Source organism: Ascaphus truei, chromosome 15 (genome assembly GCF_040206685.1).
Source record: "Ascaphus truei isolate aAscTru1 chromosome 15, aAscTru1.hap1, whole genome shotgun sequence".
Classification (NCBI taxonomy): Eukaryota; Metazoa; Chordata; class Amphibia; order Anura; family Ascaphidae; genus Ascaphus; species Ascaphus truei.
In genome coordinates, this window is record NC_134497.1 from 17,772,560 (window position 1) to 17,790,447 (window position 17,888).

Below are 17,888 nucleotides of genomic sequence, written 5' to 3' on the forward strand. Positions count from 1 at the left end.
AGTTTTAGTGGTTAGGGTAGGGGGTTAACTTTAGGGGTTTCAGCAGTTAGGGTTGGGGTTTAGGGTTTTTTATTGAATTCTTCACATTCCTGAAGAATACGACAGTCCAAAAACGTTGGGCTTGTGCGCCGGCCTCGATTACGGGCATCCTACAGGAAAATGTTGATATTTTGATTTCCTTGCAGATCCGTAAAGATACAGTCGTGGTCCAGCAGCGTTGGAAACTCGAGGGACATGGATGTACGTGAAGTATTTGGGAATAAGGGGAATCTACTTTCAAACTGGGCGTGCGAGATTTTCTAGGGGGGGTGCAGCAGTTACAGAGGTCCCACGATCTTCCCCAAGGCATTTAAATTAAATGCCAGGGGACCACACGAGGCCTCTGTAACTCATTTACCTTGTCTCCGGCGACACATCGCCATGGCAATGCGGTGTTAAATGACACCGCAGAGACAAGGTAAAGAGGGGGGCACGAGCATGGGGGGAGTGCAGGCAGGGGAGTGCGGGGGGAAAGTTTGCGTACCCCTGAGATAGACTATTCCACAGACATGCAAAGATTATATGCTTAGCGGCAGAAACCAGTCAGGCTGTTTCCGCGTAGGGCTTTGTCACGTGAAATTAGCAGAGATGGGTGAATTTTGGGGGTGAATGTGGATCCGCAGCGGATCGTCCGGTTCCTTTTAATACACTCCACGGATTCCACAACCCGTGGGATGGATTTGCCGAAACCACCCGGCGGATTGCTGAGTTCTACAAATCCATCCACGGGTTCTATCCAATGGCGTTTTTTTTTTTTGCTTAAAACCGACCAAATCCGTCTGCGGGTTTTACACCACGGAACAGATTTTTTGGCAAAAATCCGGGAAACTGATTTGGACAGATTCGCTACTAATTAGCGATCCGTAAATACGAACCAAGGTAGCGTTTAAACGTGAAGATAAATGAGACGCACGATAATTATCACCGACACGGGACCATGCTCAAAGTTTACAGAAGTCCGCGTCGTATCTTGTGACACTCTCTCTCGCTCCTTCACAGTTTAAAAACCTGGAGGATTTTATGAAGGCGTATATCAACGATAAAATTTTGCCCACAATAAACCGTAAGTTGGAAGCCTGTGTTTAACATTCATTGTAATACAACAATAGCAGGGGGGTAACTGCTTTTATTTGATCCATTGCCTATCACTCTCATCAATTACGTTTCTTTGCAAAGTTTTGCAGATATTTATCGTTTTTCCAAACTTCAAATTGGACCACATTGCTATGTCACGTGTAATCGTTAAACAGGTAAGAGCCTGGAATTGTTGAGGGGGGGGGACGGGGGGATATAAAATATATTGTTGCATTATACTGTCTGCCTGTGCTCACTGACTGAACAACATGCAACATTTCTGAACTGGACGCCTTGAACCTTAAAAGTCAAAAACCATGTAGCGCTGCGGAATTTAATTGAAAAGCATTTTATTACCGGATTGAAGCAGTGGGTCTCTGGAGCTGAAATTTGTTAATTTCATTTTAAATTGTAAGCTCTTCGGAGCAGGGACTCCTTTTCCTAAATATTACTTTTATATCTGAAGCGCTTCTTCCCATTATGTGTTATTTGTATTATTTGTTATTTATAAGATTGTCACGTGTATTACTTCTGGGAAGCGCTATAGACATTAATGGCGCTATATAAATAAACGTATAGGAGAAGAGAGAAAGAACCCTATGTGATGCACTCAGCCCTACTAATAAAAATAATAAACTTTTATTTATTGAAAAATGCAAACATAACAAATATATTTAAAACCTAAAAAAGTGTACTGTGCAGTTCTAATGTGCATTCACTCTAAATGACCAAATAGTGTCATAACTCGTGTGGTGCACAGTAGATGCAAGAGACTGTAGATTCTCACAACATTAGTGTATGAATATAGTGGATGCACACAGTATATGACCCTGTGGGGGAAACAACTGATGTGCACTCTACACAGGTGTTATAATACACAGGCACTGGGAGCATTAGTAATGCATTGGTGGTGCAACCCTGTGTAACAAGGCTGCAATGAGGTGCATAACACTGCTGCATACACAGGGAGCCAAATGCAGACCCAGATAGGGAAAAGACCCCCCTGATGACAAATCAATGGGAGCGCTACTAGGAGGAGGGTGCAGGTAAGTATACCCCGTTATTAGCCTCATGAGAGTACTCCAGACTGATAGCCAGGACTCACACTTTGTCAGCTCCTTCCAGAGGGGGGGGAAGATGTAGTCACAACCCTGCTGTGTATGTATACTTTAGAGCAGGCCTGCACAACTCGTAAAGTGCGAAGGGCCGAACTGCTCCAAGGAAAAATAAATTGGGCCGCACGGGTAAAATCATCATCATCATCATCATCATCATCTCTCCTCCAGCACCCATCATCATCCTCATATCTCCCCCAGAACCCAACACTATCAACCATTGCGATACTCCCCATCTATCTCTCATACCCCCATCTCTCCCCCTCACCCACACACAATACACCCCTCCACATCAAACACACAATACCCCCCTCCACATCAAACACACAATACCCCCCTACACCCCACACACATCCCACCACCCCCTGCAGCTCACATCCCTCCCCCCTGCAGCTCACATCCCTCCCCCCTGCAGCTCACATCCCTCTGCCCCCTTGCACCTCACATCCCTCTCCCCCTTGCACCTCACATCCCTCTCCCCCCTTGAACCTCACATCCCTCTCCCCCCCTGAACCTCACATCCCTCTCCCCCCTTGCACCTCACATCCCTCTCCCCCCCCCCTTGCACCTCACATCCCTCTCCCCCCCTTGCACCTCACATCCCTCTCCCCCCCTTGCACCTCACATCCCTCTCCCCCCCTTGCACCTCACATCACTCTCCCCCCCTTGCACCTCACATCCCTCTCCCCCCCTTGCACCTCACATCACTCTCCCCCTTGGGTGGGTGACAGTGACTGGGTGACAGTGACTGGGTGGGTGACAGTGACTGGGTGGGTGGGTGACAGTGACTGGGTGGGTGACAGTGACTGGGTGGGTGACAGTGACTGGGTGGATAGGTGGGTGACAGTGACTGGGTGGGTGACAGTGACTGGGTGGGTGGGTGACAGTGACTATGACAGTGACTGGGTGGGTGGGTGACAGTGACTGGGTGGGTGGGTGACAGTGACTGGGTGGGTGACAGTGACTGGGTGGGTGACAGTGACGGGGTGGGACACAGTGACTGGGTGGGAAGAGTGACTGGGTGGGACACAGTGACTGGGTGGGACACAGTGACTGGGTGGGTGACTGGGTGGGTGGGTGACAGTGACACTGACAGTGACTGGGTGGGTGGGTGACAGTGACTGGGTGGGTGGGTGACAGTGACTGGGTGACAGGGTGACAGTGACTGGGTGGGTGACAGTGACTGGGTGGGTGGGTGACAGTGACCTTGACAGTGACTGGGTGGGTGGGTGACAGTGACTTGACAGTGACTGGGTGACAGTGACTGGGTGGGTGGGTGACAGTGGGTGGGTGGGTGACAGTGACTTGGGTGACAGTGACTAACAGTGACTTACCTTGACCCGGGTGGGTGCAGGTTGCCGCCGGACGCTTGCTCCTCCTGCCCCCGATATCCCTGCGGCAGCTGCCTGGGACGGGAGGTGGGCTTGGGGGCGCGGGTTGGGGGAAGGGGGGGAGGAGGGCACGGGAGGTGAGCTCGTGGGGGACGCGAGAAGCTGGCCGCGGAGGGAAGCGGTGAGAAGCAGGCCGCTGGAGGAGCTGAATTATTTAATTATTACTTCCCCCTCCAGCCCACGTTGGGAGCAGGGGGGGGAGCGGGCCCGCAGAGGAGCTGCATGTTGCTTCCCCTTCCGCCCCGCGTTGGGAGCAGGGAAGGGGGAGGGGAGCGGGCACGCAGAGGAGCTGCATGTTGCTTCCCCTTCCGCCCCGCGTTGGGAGCAGGGAAGGGGGGGGGGGGGGACGGAGCGGGCCTAGCGCATGCGCGCCGGGACCGCAGGGAATTGGCGCCATTTTTTTTTCAAATTTTTTTTTTTTTCAAAGTTTTTTTTTTTTTCAAAAAAAAATTTTTTTCAAAGTTTTTTTTTTTTTTTTAAATCTCATCGAGGGCCACACAGAGAGGCCAGGCGGGCCGCATGCGGCCCGCGGGCCGCGTGTTGTGCAGCCCTGCTTTAGAGCTAGCCAGTGCCAGCAGAGACTCTCATATGCCTAATTTCTAGCTAGTGGGATCCACATCTGTGGCCCACATCAAAGTTTAAAGCTAATCTACAGGACGTGAACAAACTCCTATGAGTTTGACTCTGCAACAGTACAGCCGGCGTCGCTATGACGTCATAGCGACGCCGGCTGTACTGTTGCAGAGTCAAACTCATAGGAGTTTGTTCACGTCCTGTAGATTAGCTTTAAACTTTGATGTGGGCCACAGATGTGGATCCCACTAGCTAGAAATTAGGCATATGAGAGTCTCTGCTGGCACTGGCTAGCTCTAAAGTATACATACACAGCAGGGTTGTGACTACATCTTCCCCCCCCTCTGGAAGGAGCTGACAAAGTGTGAGTCCTGGCTATCAGTCTGGAGTACTCTCATGAGGCTAATAACGGGGTATACTTACCTGCACCCTCCTCCTAGTAGCGCTCCCATTGATTTGTCATCAGGGGGGTCTTTTCCCTATCTGGGTCTGCATTTGGCTCCCTGTGTATGCAGCAGTGTTATGCACCTCATTGCAGCCTTGTTACACAGGGTTGCACCACCAATGCATTACTAATGCTCCCAGTGCCTGTGTATTATAACACCTGTGTAGAGTGCACATCAGTTGTTTCCCCCACAGGGTCATATACTGTGTGCATCCACTATATTCATACACTAATGTTGTGAGAATCTACAGTCTCTTGCATCTACTGTGCACCACACGAGTTATGACACTATTTGGTCATTTAGAGTGAATGCACATTAGAACTGCACAGTACACTTTTTTAGGTTTTAAATATATTTGTTATGTTTGCATTTTTCAATAAATAAAAGTTTATTATTTTTATTAGTAGGGCTGAGTGCATCACATAGGGTTCTTTCTCTCTTCTCCTATACGCTAAGTTTCACCCTGATAGCACCTCCCTAGAAAGTCTATTTTGAGCTGAGCAGGATTTTTCCTCCCTACCCCTCACCCCCCCCTTCCCCCACTGACTGCTATATAAATAAAGACATACATACATACATACATACACACACATACATACTCATACAAACATACACACACACATACATACATACATACACACACATACATACATACATACATACACATACACACACATACATACATACATACACACACATACATATATATATAACTCTGGGCAGCGACGAATTTGCAAATCCGCCGCCCTCAGGCACATGCCTGTGTCTGCCTAGGGAGACCAGACGTCCCGGTTTTGCCGGGACAGTCCCGGTTTTTCGTGGGCTGTCCCGGTTGCCGGTGAGTCCCGGGAATGTCCCGGTTTTTCCTCGTGTCGGCGGCGGTGCGCGGTGGCGGTGCTCGGGGGCGGCGGGGAGGAGGATGCAGCAGCACGGCCAGTAAATATTTTTTATTAATGCCAGGGTGATTGGATGGAGAATGCCGGGGCGGGACTTTAGAATGTCGAGCCGCAGGGGATTGGTCAAGGCAGGAGGTTGCCGGGGAGCGGGGCTTTGGCTCTCCCAGGCTTTCCCTCCCCCTGCACTCTGGCTCCCGGCTCTCTCCCTCCCTCGGTACCCCGGCTCCCTCCCTCGGCACTAGACTCTGCCCCTCCCTCTGGCTCACTGGCTCTCTCCCTCCCCTGGCACTCTGGCCTTCCCTCTGGCTCACCGGCAACCCGGCTCTCTCCCTCCCCCGGCACTCTGGCCCTCCCTCTGGCTCCTCGGCTCTCTCCCTCCCCCAGCACCCCGATTCTCTCCCTCCCCCGGTTCCCCGGCTCTCTATCACCCTCCCCCAGCACCACGACCCTATCTCTCCCTCCCCTGGCACTCTGGCCCTCCCTCTAGCTCCCCGGTCCCCCCGACTCCCTCCCCCGGCTCGTACTCCCCCCCCCCCCCGAAAGCCCGCTCACAGCCTGCCGCCTCCGCCGAACCCACAGCCGCAGGTAGGCATGGGGGGAGATGGGAGATGCAGGGGGAGTGTAGGATGGGAGATGCAGAGGGGGAGAGATGGGAGATGCAGGGGGGAGAGATGGGAGATGCAGTGGGGGGGGGGAAGAGATGGGAGATGCAGGGGGGAGAGATGGGAGATGCAGGGGGGAGAGATGGGAGATGCAGTGGGGGGGGAAGAGATGGGAGATGCAGGGGGGAGAGATGGGAGATGCAGGGGGGGAGAAATGGGAGATGCAGTGGGGGGGAGAGATGGGAGATGCAGGGTGGGGGAAGAGATGGGAGATGCAGGGGGGGAGAGATGGGAGATGCAGGGGGGGAGAAATGGGAGATCAGGGGGGAGATGGGAGATGCAGGGCGGGAGAGATGGGAGATGCAGGAGTCGAGAGATGGGAGATGCAGGTGGGGAGAGATGGGAGATGCAGGGGGGGAGAAATGGGAGATGCAGGTGGGTGAGATGGGAGATGCAGGGGGAGAGATGGGAGATGCAGGGGGGGGAGATGGGAGATGCAGGGGGGAGAGATGGGAGATGCAGGGGGGGAGATGGGAGATGCAGGGGGGGAGAGATGGGAGATGCAGGGGGGAGAAATGGGAGATGCAGGTGGGTGATATGGGAGATGCAAGGTGGGGGAGAGATGGGAGATGCAGGGGGGGAAGATGGGAGATGCAGGGTGGGGGAGAGATGGGAGATGCAGGGGGGGAAGATGGGAGATGCAGGGGGGAGATGGGAGATGCAGGGGGAGAGATGGGAGATGCAGGGGGGGAAGATGGGAGATGCAGGGTGGGGGAGAGATGGGAGATGCAGGGGGGGCGAGATGGGAGATGCAGGGGGGGCGAGATGGGAGATGCAGGGGGGGAGAAAGATGGGAGAGGCAGGGGGGGAAAGATGGGAGATGCAGGGGGGAGAGATGGGAGATGCAGTGGGGGAGAGATGGGAGATGCAAGGGGGGAGGGTATATGAGGATGATGATGATGATGATGATGATGATGATGATGATGATGATGATGATGATGATGATGATAATTTTACCTGTGCGGCACAATTTTTTAAAATATGTATGGGGGGGGGTGGTGGGGGTCTTTTAAAAATGTATTGGGATGGCAGGGGTCTTTTTAATATGTATTGACGGGGGTAGGCTTTTTGTTATGCGGGGTGTTTTTTTTGGTATGTATTTTGTGTGGGGATTGACGGAAGGTAGGGGCGAGTGAGAGGAAAGAGGGGAGTGAGGAGTAAGAGGAGGAAGAAAGAAGGAGGGAGAGGTGAAGAAGGGCGGAGGGAGGGAGAGAGAAGGAGTTAGGGGGAGAGGAGGAGGAGGAGGGGAGAGAGATCGGGGGAGCGATGTGGAAGGGAGAGGTGGAGAGAGGAGGGAGAAAGAAGGAGGGAGAGGAGAGAAGTGTGGAGAGAGGGACAAGAGAAATAAGATGGGATAGAGGAGGGAGAAAGGAGGGGGAGGGGGAGAGGAGAAAGAAGGGCGAAGAGAGGGAGAGGAGGAGAAAGGGGGGAGAGGAGAGAAGGGGGAGAGAGGGAGAGGAGAGAAGGGCGGATAGAGGGAGAGGAGAAAGAGGAGGGGGAGAGAGGAGGGAGATGGGAAGAGGGAGAGAGGGAGAGGGAGAGAGAGAAGGGGGGAGGTGATGTGAGATGCAGGGGGGGGATGTTTAAACCCAAATCATTACAAAGTATAAACACATTGTTTATTCAAAATTATGAGTTAATTATTATTTATTACCCCTACTGCTTTACGCATCTATTTTGTGATTTACCCGTCGAACAGATAGGGGTTCCCCAAAATTGTACGAAATACTTAAAGGGTTCCTCCAAACAAAAAAGTTTGTGAATCACTGCTCTACACACACAAACACACACTGCAGCCCCCACCTTTATACACACAAACACACACTGCAGTCCCCACCTCTGTCTACAGAAACAAACACTGCAGGGCCCACCTCTGTATACAGAAACACACACTGCAGGGCCCACCTCTGTATACAGAAACACACACTGCAGGGCCCACCTCTGTATACAGAAACACACACTGCAGGGCCCACCTCTGTATACAGAAACACACACAGCAGGGCCCACCTATGTATACAGAAACACACACTGCAGGGCCCACCTCTGTATACAGAAACACACACTGCAGGGCCCACCTCTGTATACAGAAACACACACTACAGGGCCCACCTCTGTATACAGAAACACACACTGCATGGCCCACCTCTGTATACAGAAACACACACTGCAGGGCCAACCTCTGTATACAGAAACACACACTGCATGGCCCACCTCTGTATACAGAAACACACACTCAGGGCCCACCTCTGTATATAGAAACACACACTCAGGGCCCACCTCTGTATACAGAAACACACACTGCAGGGCCCACCTCTGTATACAGAAACACACACTGCAGGGCCCACTTCTGTATACAGAAACACACACTGCAGGGCCCACCTCTGTATACAGAAACACACACTGCAGGGCCCACCTCTGTATACAGAAACACACACAGCAGGGCCCACCTCTGTATACAGAAACATACACTGCAGGGCCCACATCTGTATACAGAAACACACACTGCAGGGTCCACCTCTGTATACAGAAACACACACTGCAGGGCCCACCTCTGTATACAGAAACACACACTGCAGGGTCCACCTCTGTATACAGAAACACACACTGCAGGGCCCACCTCTGTATACAGAAACACACACTGCAGGGCCCACCTCTGTATACAGAAACACACACTGCAGGGCCCACCTCTGTATACAGAAACACACACTTCAGGACCCACCTCTGTATACAGAAACACACACTGCAGGGCCCACCTCTGTATACAGAAACACACACTTCAGGACCCACCTCTATACACAAAAACACACATTTTTTTTTAGATCTTTATATTATATTTTTATCTTGCCTTTGGCTGTATCCTCCCCTCCAAATTCCGTCAACATGGCTGCGCGACGTCACGTAATGCCCATTGCCATAACAACGAGCCGCTCTGTGACGTCACGCGGCATCAAGTTGACATGACAACGGGATGCATTATGGTGACGAGGCATCATGTGATGCCACATTGTCATGGCAAGATCTCACCGCCTGACGTTAGTGTCTTGCTGTCATGGAAACGGGGGGGGCGTGACGTGATGTACATTGTTTTATAAATAATTTTTTTAAGTGTCCCGGTTTTTCATTTTGAAAATCTGGTCACCCTATGTCTGCCGCACTGCTTCTCCTTCAGAATCCGGGGTCAAATGGCGCCACGGATGTCACCATGACGTTGCATGCTGTCCGGTTACCATGGTAACGTGACGTCATTTGGACGTCTCTGTGTCACGGTTGCCATGGCAACGAGACGCCGTGCGATGTCGGTTGTGACGTCCGCGGCATAATTTGACACTCGATTTTGAAGGAGAAGCAGAGGCGTCAGGCACAGGTAAGCAAGACCCATCCCATTAGGTCCAATAGGCCAGAGAGCGCAGCAAATGCAAATGGGGGCGAGAATTTTGGCCGCCCCCACATTTTTCCGACCAAACGGGCCTAATGGGAAGTCTGACACTGCCTCCAGAGATACTTACCTCCGTAGGGAGCGCCGGTACTGTATCTGCAGCAAGGGAACTTGTGTGCCCATTAAAATGGCGGCGTTTATATATTGGGGTGCTTGGGGGAATTTTTATCTGTATTATGGGGCTTGGGGGTATTTATATATGTATTGGGGGTCTTTGGGGGTATTTTGATATGAGTTGAGGTATTTTTTATATATATATGGGTTTTTTATTTTTTTATTTGTATCACTTTATTTTTTTAATGGATTTGGGCTCTTTTTTAGATGTATTGGGGTCTTTGGTAGATGTATTGGGGTATTGTTTTTTTTTAAATGCATTGGGGTCTTTTTTTAGATGCATGGGGGTTTATATATGTAGCACACTTTCCCCACCCCCTGGAAGATGTGTGGCTATGGTGTATGGGTGTGGTGCAATACCTGATGGTGCCCAGGAGATCTGAGCCTCCGCTGCTGGGAACCTGGGGTGCACCTGAGTGGTGCTCGGTAGCGCCTCCACCTCTATGGGATTTTAGCGTGTGGAATTCCCCCGTTACAGGACACATATAAACAATACACAATGGTATAATTAGAACAAGTTTACTAATGACATAAGAGTAATCATAATAAACCAAACACACAATAGTGCCTCAACCATAACACTAGGCTTCGCAGGGCCGTAACCCAACACCGTGTCTCCCAACACCGTGTCCTCAGAGTCCCACACCCACCCAAGTGTGTGAGACAACTCTGCCCGCTAGAACTGAGTTGGTGCCCATTTTGCGGTAAGGTACTTGCTGGGTGATGCCACACCCGGGCGCGCAGATGCTGTCATTCAGATCCACGGATTCAGAAGGGTGATCTGCGAAGCCTCCGCCTCTATGTTGGATGGCTCCCGTGTGGAGTGATCCACCTTTACAATGTCTCTGGTCTCAGAGGGTGATATAGTCCCAGGTCACCAAAACGCCAAGTCGCCAACTGGGCTGGCTGTGTCCCACTCTCTCTGGTACTACAGTCCCTATCCTATGGGCCGGTCCTTGCAGCAACCACACACTGAGGGGAGTTGGGGCCTAACGGGGTTTATGGCCTAGTGCAGATGTCACAGACACCTGCACATACCTCCTACCCTGTCCTTGTCCCAGCTCCGACTGACTTGCGGTCCCAGTATTGTATTGTATGTATTGTATGTCTTTATTTATATAGCGCCATTAATGTACATAGCGCTTCACAGTAGTATTACATGGGGTAATCAAATAAATAACAGATAATATAAATAACACATCATAGGAATAAGTGCTTTAGACATAAAAGTAACATTAAGGAAGAGGAGTCCTTGCCCCGAGGAGCTTACAGTCTAATTGGTAGGTAGGGAGAACATACTGAGACAGTAGGAGGGAGTTCTGGTAAGTGCGTCTGCAGGGGGCCAAGCTTTATGTATCATGTGTTCAGAATATACACAGTGCTATTCATATGCTTCTTTAAGCAAGTGGGTCTTAAAGGTGGATAGAGAGGGTGTAAGTCGGGTACTGAGGGGAAGGGCATTCCAGAGGTGTGGGGCAGTCAGTGAAAAAGGTTTAAGGCGGGAGAGGGCTTTAGATACAAAGAGGGTAAAAAGAAGACATCCTTGAGAAGAACGCAAGAGTCTGGATGGTGCATAACGAGAAACTAGGGCAGAGATGTATGGAGGGGCAGAAGAGTGTAAAGCTTTAAAAGTGAGGAGAAGAATGGAGTGTGAGATGCGGGATTTGATTGGAAGCCAGGAGAGGGATTTCATGAGGGGAGATGCCGAGACAGATCTAGGAAAGAGTAGAGTGATTCTGGCAGCAGCGTTTAGGATAGATTGTAGGGGAGACAGATGAGAGGCAGGAAGGCCGGACAGCAGGAGGTTACAGTAATCAAGACGGGAGAGTATGAGGGCCTGAGTCAGAGTTTTAGCAGTCGAGCAACAGAGGAAAGGGCGTATCTTAGTTATATTGCGGAGGAAAAAGCGACAGGTTTTAGAAATGTTTTGAATGTGAGGGGCGAATGTGAGAGAGGAGTCGAGTGTGACCCCTAGGCAGCGTGCTTGGGCTATTGGGTGAATGATAGTAGTTCCAACAGTGATGTGGAAGGAGGTAGTAGGGCCAGGTTTGGGAGGAAGTATGAGGAGCTCTGTTTTAGCCATGTTGAGTTTAAGGCGAAGGAGGGCCATCCAGGATGATATAGCAGAGAGACATTCAGAAACTTTGGTTTGTACAGCAGGTTTAAGGTCAGGTGTTGAAAAGTATATTTGTGTGTCGTCAGCATAGAGGTGATAATTAAACCCAAAAGATGTTATTAGGTCACCTAGGGAGAGTGTGTAGAGAAAAGAGAAGAGGTCCCAGGATAGAGCCCTGGGGTACCCCCACAGAGAGATCAATAGAGGAGGAGGATGTGTTAGCAGAAGAGACACTGAAAGTACGATGGGAGAGGTAGGATGAGATCCAGGATAGAGCTTTGTTCCGAATACCAAGAGTATGGAGAATGTGAAGGAGAAGAGGGTGGTCCACGGTGTCAAATGCTGCAGAGAAGTCGAGTAATATGAGCAGAGTGTAATGACCTCTGTCTTTGGCAGCATGGAGGTCATCAGTTATTTTAATGAGGGCTGTTTCTGTGGAGTGAGCAGTGCGGAAGCCAGATTGTAGAGGGTCTAGGAGAGAATAGGTGTTGAGAAAATGGAGCAAGCGAGAGAATACAAGTCGTTCAAGGAGTTTAGAGGCAAAAGGCAGGAGGGAGACAGGTCGATAGTTAGAAAGACAGGTAGGGTCAAGCTTAGTGTTTTTGAGTAATGGTATGACTGTTGCATGTTTGAAGGAGGATGGAAAGGTTCCAGAGCAGAGGGAGAAGTTATAAATGTGTGTGAGCGTAGGGATTATAGTAGGAGCAAGAGGTTTAGGAGATGGGAGGGAATGGGGTCAAGAGGGCAAGTGGTAGAGGGAGAAGAGGCTATCAACATCGACACATCCTCCTCTGAGACAGTGGAAAAAGAGTCAAGGAAGGCAGGAGGAGTGTTAGGAAGAAGTGTAGGATGGGAGGAAGAAACAGAGGGGATGTTCTGCCGTATGGATTCCACCTTTTCCTTAAAATAGTCAGCAAAGTCCTGAGCGGAGATGTAGGAAGGAGAGGCAGCTGAGGGTGGTTTGAGTAGAGTATCAAAGACAGAGAACAGTCGGCGTGGGTTAGACTTGTGCATGTTGATTAGTAAAGAAAAGTAGGCTTGTTTAGCTTGCGAGAGGGCAGAGTTGAAACAGGATAGCTTAAATTTGTAGTGAAGGAAATCTGCGAGAGTATGAGATTTCCTCCAGAGGCGTTCGGAGGAACGAGTGGAGGAACACAGCATGCGCGTGTGGGAATTTAGCCAGGGTCTAGGGTTAGAAGGGCGAGTGCATCAGAGAGAAAGCAGGGCATGTAGATCAAGAGAGGAGGACAAGGCAGAGTTGTAGTTCCTGACCAGGTTGTCAGGATCTGTAGCAGAACTGAGAGAGGAGAGGGAGGAGCGTAAAGTGGACTCAAAGTCAGGTTAGTGAATAGAGCACAGGTTTCTGCCGAACCGAGGGGTAGATGGAGGTGGAGAAGGGGAGAAGCGAGATAGAGAGAATGAGATGAGGTGATGGTCAGAGAGAGGAAAAGGGGAAATGGAGAAATCGGAGAGAGAGACGTTTTTAGTGAAAACCAGGTCTAAGTAGTGGCCATCCTTGTGGGTGCTGGCTGCAGTCCACTGTTGAAGGCCAAAAGAAGAGGTTAGAGAAAGAAAGCAGGAAGTCCAAGGGAGAGAGGGGTCATCAATGTGGCAATTGAAGTCCCCAAGGAGAAGAACAGGGGAGTCTGAGGAGAGAAAGAGAGTCATGATTCAAAGTGAGAGAGAAAGGCAGAAGGGGGATGAGTAGAGGTAGGTGGGCGATAGATGACTGCCACATGGACAGGGAGAGGAGAGAAGATCTGAACAGTGTGAGCCTCAAAGGAGGGAAAAGCAAGAGAGGGGGGAATAGGAAGAGTTCGGTAACAGCAGAGAGAGGAGAGCAGGAGCCCCACGCCTCCACCCCCTGCCATCAGGGCGCAGAGTGTGGGAGAAGGAAAGGCCACCATAAGAGAGGGCAGCTTCCAGAGCAGAGTCAGTCTGAGTGAGCCAGGTCTCAGTTATAGCAAAGAGAAGCAGGGAGTGAGAGAGAAAGAAGTCATGCACAGAGAGGAACTTGTTAGAAAGGGAGCGAGCATTCCAAAGGGCACAGGAGAAAGGGAGAGAGGAGGGAGGGTGGCAGGGGATGGGTATGAGGTTGGAGGGGTTAACACCAGAAGAAGTAGAAGTTGCATGTGGGAGGCGAGGACGAGCATGTACAAATAAAACAGGGACCAGTATTGGGAGAGATATCCCCAGAAGCAAGGAGGAGAAGCATGGAAAGAAAGAGAATGTGTGCGGATGATTTGTAGGGGTGTGTTTTAGTGCAGGGGGTATAGCTGTGTGGTGACAGAGGACGCAGGTAAGAAAGGAGTTCATATGAACTGAGAAGTGGGGAAGAAAGGAGAGATGGAGATATATGAATAGAGTTAGAGACATAAGGAGACTAGTGGAAGGAAGTGCATAATTTGAAAATAAGTGAGGTTACAGCAAATTCAAAAAATAAAGGTGGCATCACAGCAATAGTTAAGTGTTGAGATGTGCAGTCTGGGATAGATGATATCCTCCTTTCCAACGTAGATCAAAAGCAGGAATCAGAAGTAGTAGGAGTTGTCCACTTTTCCACTTGTTTTTGGTCTTCCTTTTTAAACTTCATAAATACTTGAAACATACAGTATATACTTGGAAGCATGGCTGCAGGCAGCTAAGGCTGCTATGAGTTTACTTATATAACTTTACAAAGTCACCTGGCTGGCACAACAAACTTAATTAGCACATGTGAGGGACATTAAAGCAAATGGTTTTCTAAGATTGGGTGTTGTCTTGCACAAGTGTGAAAGCTGAATTAAATTAAGACAGCAGGGGATGATTTACAGACAGACAATTGGAATATGTTTTTACCTAAATAGAACTAAATACACAGCAGGGGAGGATATCAGGACAGAGACAATTTGGAATATGTTTTTACCTGAGGAAAGAGAAGAGAAGAGATGGATTCAATAGTCTTCCTTTTTAAACTTCATAAATACTTGAAACATATATACTTAAAAGCATATCTGCTTGGAAGCATGGCTGCAGTACACACAATGTATCAATGCTGATAAGGGGAGTAGTTGCAGCCCTATTGGCTGTGCTGGCTCAGCTGACTAACAGACCCTGGGGCTGCTGGGAATTGTAGTTTCCATTGCGGAGCCTTCTTAACATTGCTCATGTCACTGCGCATGCGTATGTATAGGTTATATGTAATTTTATTTTTATATGTATTGGATAGATGGGTTTTTTGTATGAATTTGGGGGGGGTGGGGGAGGTTGTATATATTGGGGGGGGGTGATTTTTTTGGTATGTATTTTGGGGTGGGAAGTTTTTTGGTATATATCTTGTGGGGGTGAATTGTGCGAGGGAGGAGGGAATGAGTGAGCGTGGGGTAATTGACTTGACGGAGGGAGAGGAGAGAGGGAGTGAGTGCGGAAAAGAGGGACTAAGAGTGTGACGCAGGGGAGAGAAATACATGTGAGGCGGGGGCAGGGATTGGGTGAGCGTGGGGTAATTGATGGAGGGGGGTAGAGTGAAAGGTGAGACGGAGATAAATATATGGGAAGAGGGACGGAAATAGAGGGGACTTGCAAGGTGTGAAATGGGGCTCGTAACACTGCCGAGAGGGGGGGGGGCTGTCAGAACTGTAGTCCTGGGCCCCGGGAAATCTGTCTGCGGCCCTGGATGTAACAGCGCTTACTGCTTTCGGTGCCGTGACCGCGCCGATGACGTCACCGGAGGGTAAGCACTGCGAGCGGGGTTCTCATTGAAAGGAATGGACCCCCTCAGCGCCTTCGTGGCTGCCACCTCCCCCAGCGCCGTATTTTCGCTGAGTTTGTAACAGGTGGTGCCAGATTTACTGGTCTCATTTCCGATGACCCACATGCTGAAATCCACGGCTCCCGGAAACAGAACATTTTGTGGCCCAGGAGAATTAAAGTAGCGTTAATCCTTCTGGGCCCCTTTTTGGGACCGGGATTGCACGTGGCTGCATTGTGGTCAGGTGGCCACACGTGATCATGGCACCGAAACCAGTAAGTCTGGCCACATCTGTACAGTTGACCAATAAGCAGCCCTGATCTTACAAAGAAGGGAACGCCTTATACAATTGCATCTTTTTTCCAGGACTCGGTTGAGATGCTTCCAAGACTGAGAGGCCTGCAGAGCAGCTAGCGGAGACACCACCACGTTTCCGAAAATCCTCCTCCCCCCCCCCCGACACCAGCAGTGAAAAGAAACGTATTAAATCAGAAATCTGGTGCGATCATATCGTGACAGGCGGACAAAAGAACTGCGTTACTGGGCTTACCTTCACTAATGAAAGGCAATCACTTATATTAGGTTGGGCGATGTGATTTCGTGTCAGGATAGAACCCAACGGCATTTAAATCTAACACTATAGGTAGAGAGAATAACATGTCTGCTTTGCACACAACAAAGATGTCACCCTTACATATCTCTGTTACATAAAGAATGAGAAGACGGCACGAAATATCACACGATTGGTTCTGGGCCAGCTCCGATGCAGGATGTGGACCATTTCACGTAGGGTTTGCCTGAAGGCATCTGACATTGTTGACACTGTAAAATAAATGACACAGCTTCTGAGGACGTCTCTTTTTCCTTTGACTTAATGCCAGTACCAGGGCCATCTGGTTCTTTATTTTATTTTTTTTGTTCTTTGAAATCTGACCTTAAACTGGTGAATTCAGAAATGCTGAGATGTCTACTTTTTCTACCGAGCTAATGAATTCGGACCACAATTAGGAGCGTAAGAATAAGATGGCCACTAAGGGAGTCGTTCTCTATTCTCCGGAGTAGCCGTTCGGACGTTTTCAGGAGAAAACCTTTACTTGCTTCAATCAGACATTGACCCGAAATGGCCACTTTGGACAATATAGAACATAGCCCCATGCATTATAATGGGAGGATGACAGACGAGAGGAATGGCGGATACCTCGTTATTAGGATAACTCTTTTTCCTAATGTTTACTTTTATGTGGGAAGCCATTATTTCCAGTATGTACTCGATCTCATTATATTTGGTTGCATCTGTTACTGCTCTTGAAGTGCCTGGATGGAGCAATACAAACATACATACATGATTCTGCCAGGAGGATGTCTCCCAGTGGGCATCCCTTGCAAGTTACACAGTAACAAAAGTAGAGTAAGTTGGAGAAAAGACAGACAACCACCCAGTTTGAATATTTCTTTAAAAATAAAATTGTGTGTGCCGAGCACGCGCTTTTTAAGTGAAACTTCTTTGTCTTTTGTCACAGAAATTGAATTTGTGATGGGCACAATTTCAGTGCCAAAACGCAAAGAAGTGTGACTTAGAACGTGTGCTTTAGCTATTTGCACTTCTGTATTTAAAGTAACTCTGAATTCCTCGTGTGTATGTCACTGTGTGTGTGCGTCAGTGTGTGCGTGCACGTGCGCCAGTCAGTGCATGCGCGCGAATCAGTCAGTGTGTATGTGTGCGTGTCAGTTGGGGTGTGTGTGCGTCAGTCAGGGTGTGTGCGCGTCATTCGGGGTGTGTGCGTGCGTCAGTCAGTGTGCGTCTGTGTATCATTGTGTGTGTCAGTCAGGTTGTGTGTGTATCACTGTGTGTGTCGGCAGCTCACTCGTGGAGGTGTGCGTGTGTGTCCAGCGCTGCCTTCCTGCTCTCCAGTGACTCCCCCTGGTGGAAGCTGGTAAAACTGACGGCCTCTTCCGCCAGCAGTGACGTCACTTTCGTCACTATCAACTCTATTTACTGCCAGGGAATTTTGCTCATGTGGTAGGGGGGCCAAAATAAATTTCACTTCAAAAGTCTCTCCCTGGAAGTAAAGTAACTGTGTTAGATCTGTTCCCTCTGAAGCATCATTCCTATTACACATTACCAGCTATAATGCTACGGCCCTGTGATCTGGAATGTGGCAAACACTCATCATAGTTACATAGTAGTTACATAGTTACATCATAGTCATCATAGTTAGATGAGGTTGAGCAAAAGACATATGTCCATCAAATTCAACATATGCTAAATTTAGACCACATTTACTTATCCTACAGT

At 49.6% G+C, this 17,888-nt stretch overlaps 1 protein-coding gene across 1 annotated transcript in view; it reads left to right on the top strand.

The window, feature by feature from the left end:
- The window catches only part of LOC142466626 (uncharacterized), a 36,177-nt gene extending 19,736 nt beyond the window's left edge, over positions 1-16,441 (top strand). The window contains exons 13-16 of the mRNA XM_075571845.1: positions 186-240; positions 1,039-1,102; positions 1,216-1,289; positions 15,959-16,441. Of these exons, the coding sequence (XP_075427960.1) occupies positions 186-240; positions 1,039-1,102; positions 1,216-1,289; positions 15,959-16,006 (241 nt within the window). The 3' untranslated portion in view covers positions 16,007-16,441. The remainder of the gene's footprint in view (positions 1-185; positions 241-1,038; positions 1,103-1,215; positions 1,290-15,958) is intronic.
- Positions 16,442-17,888: the final 1,447 nt, after the last annotated feature.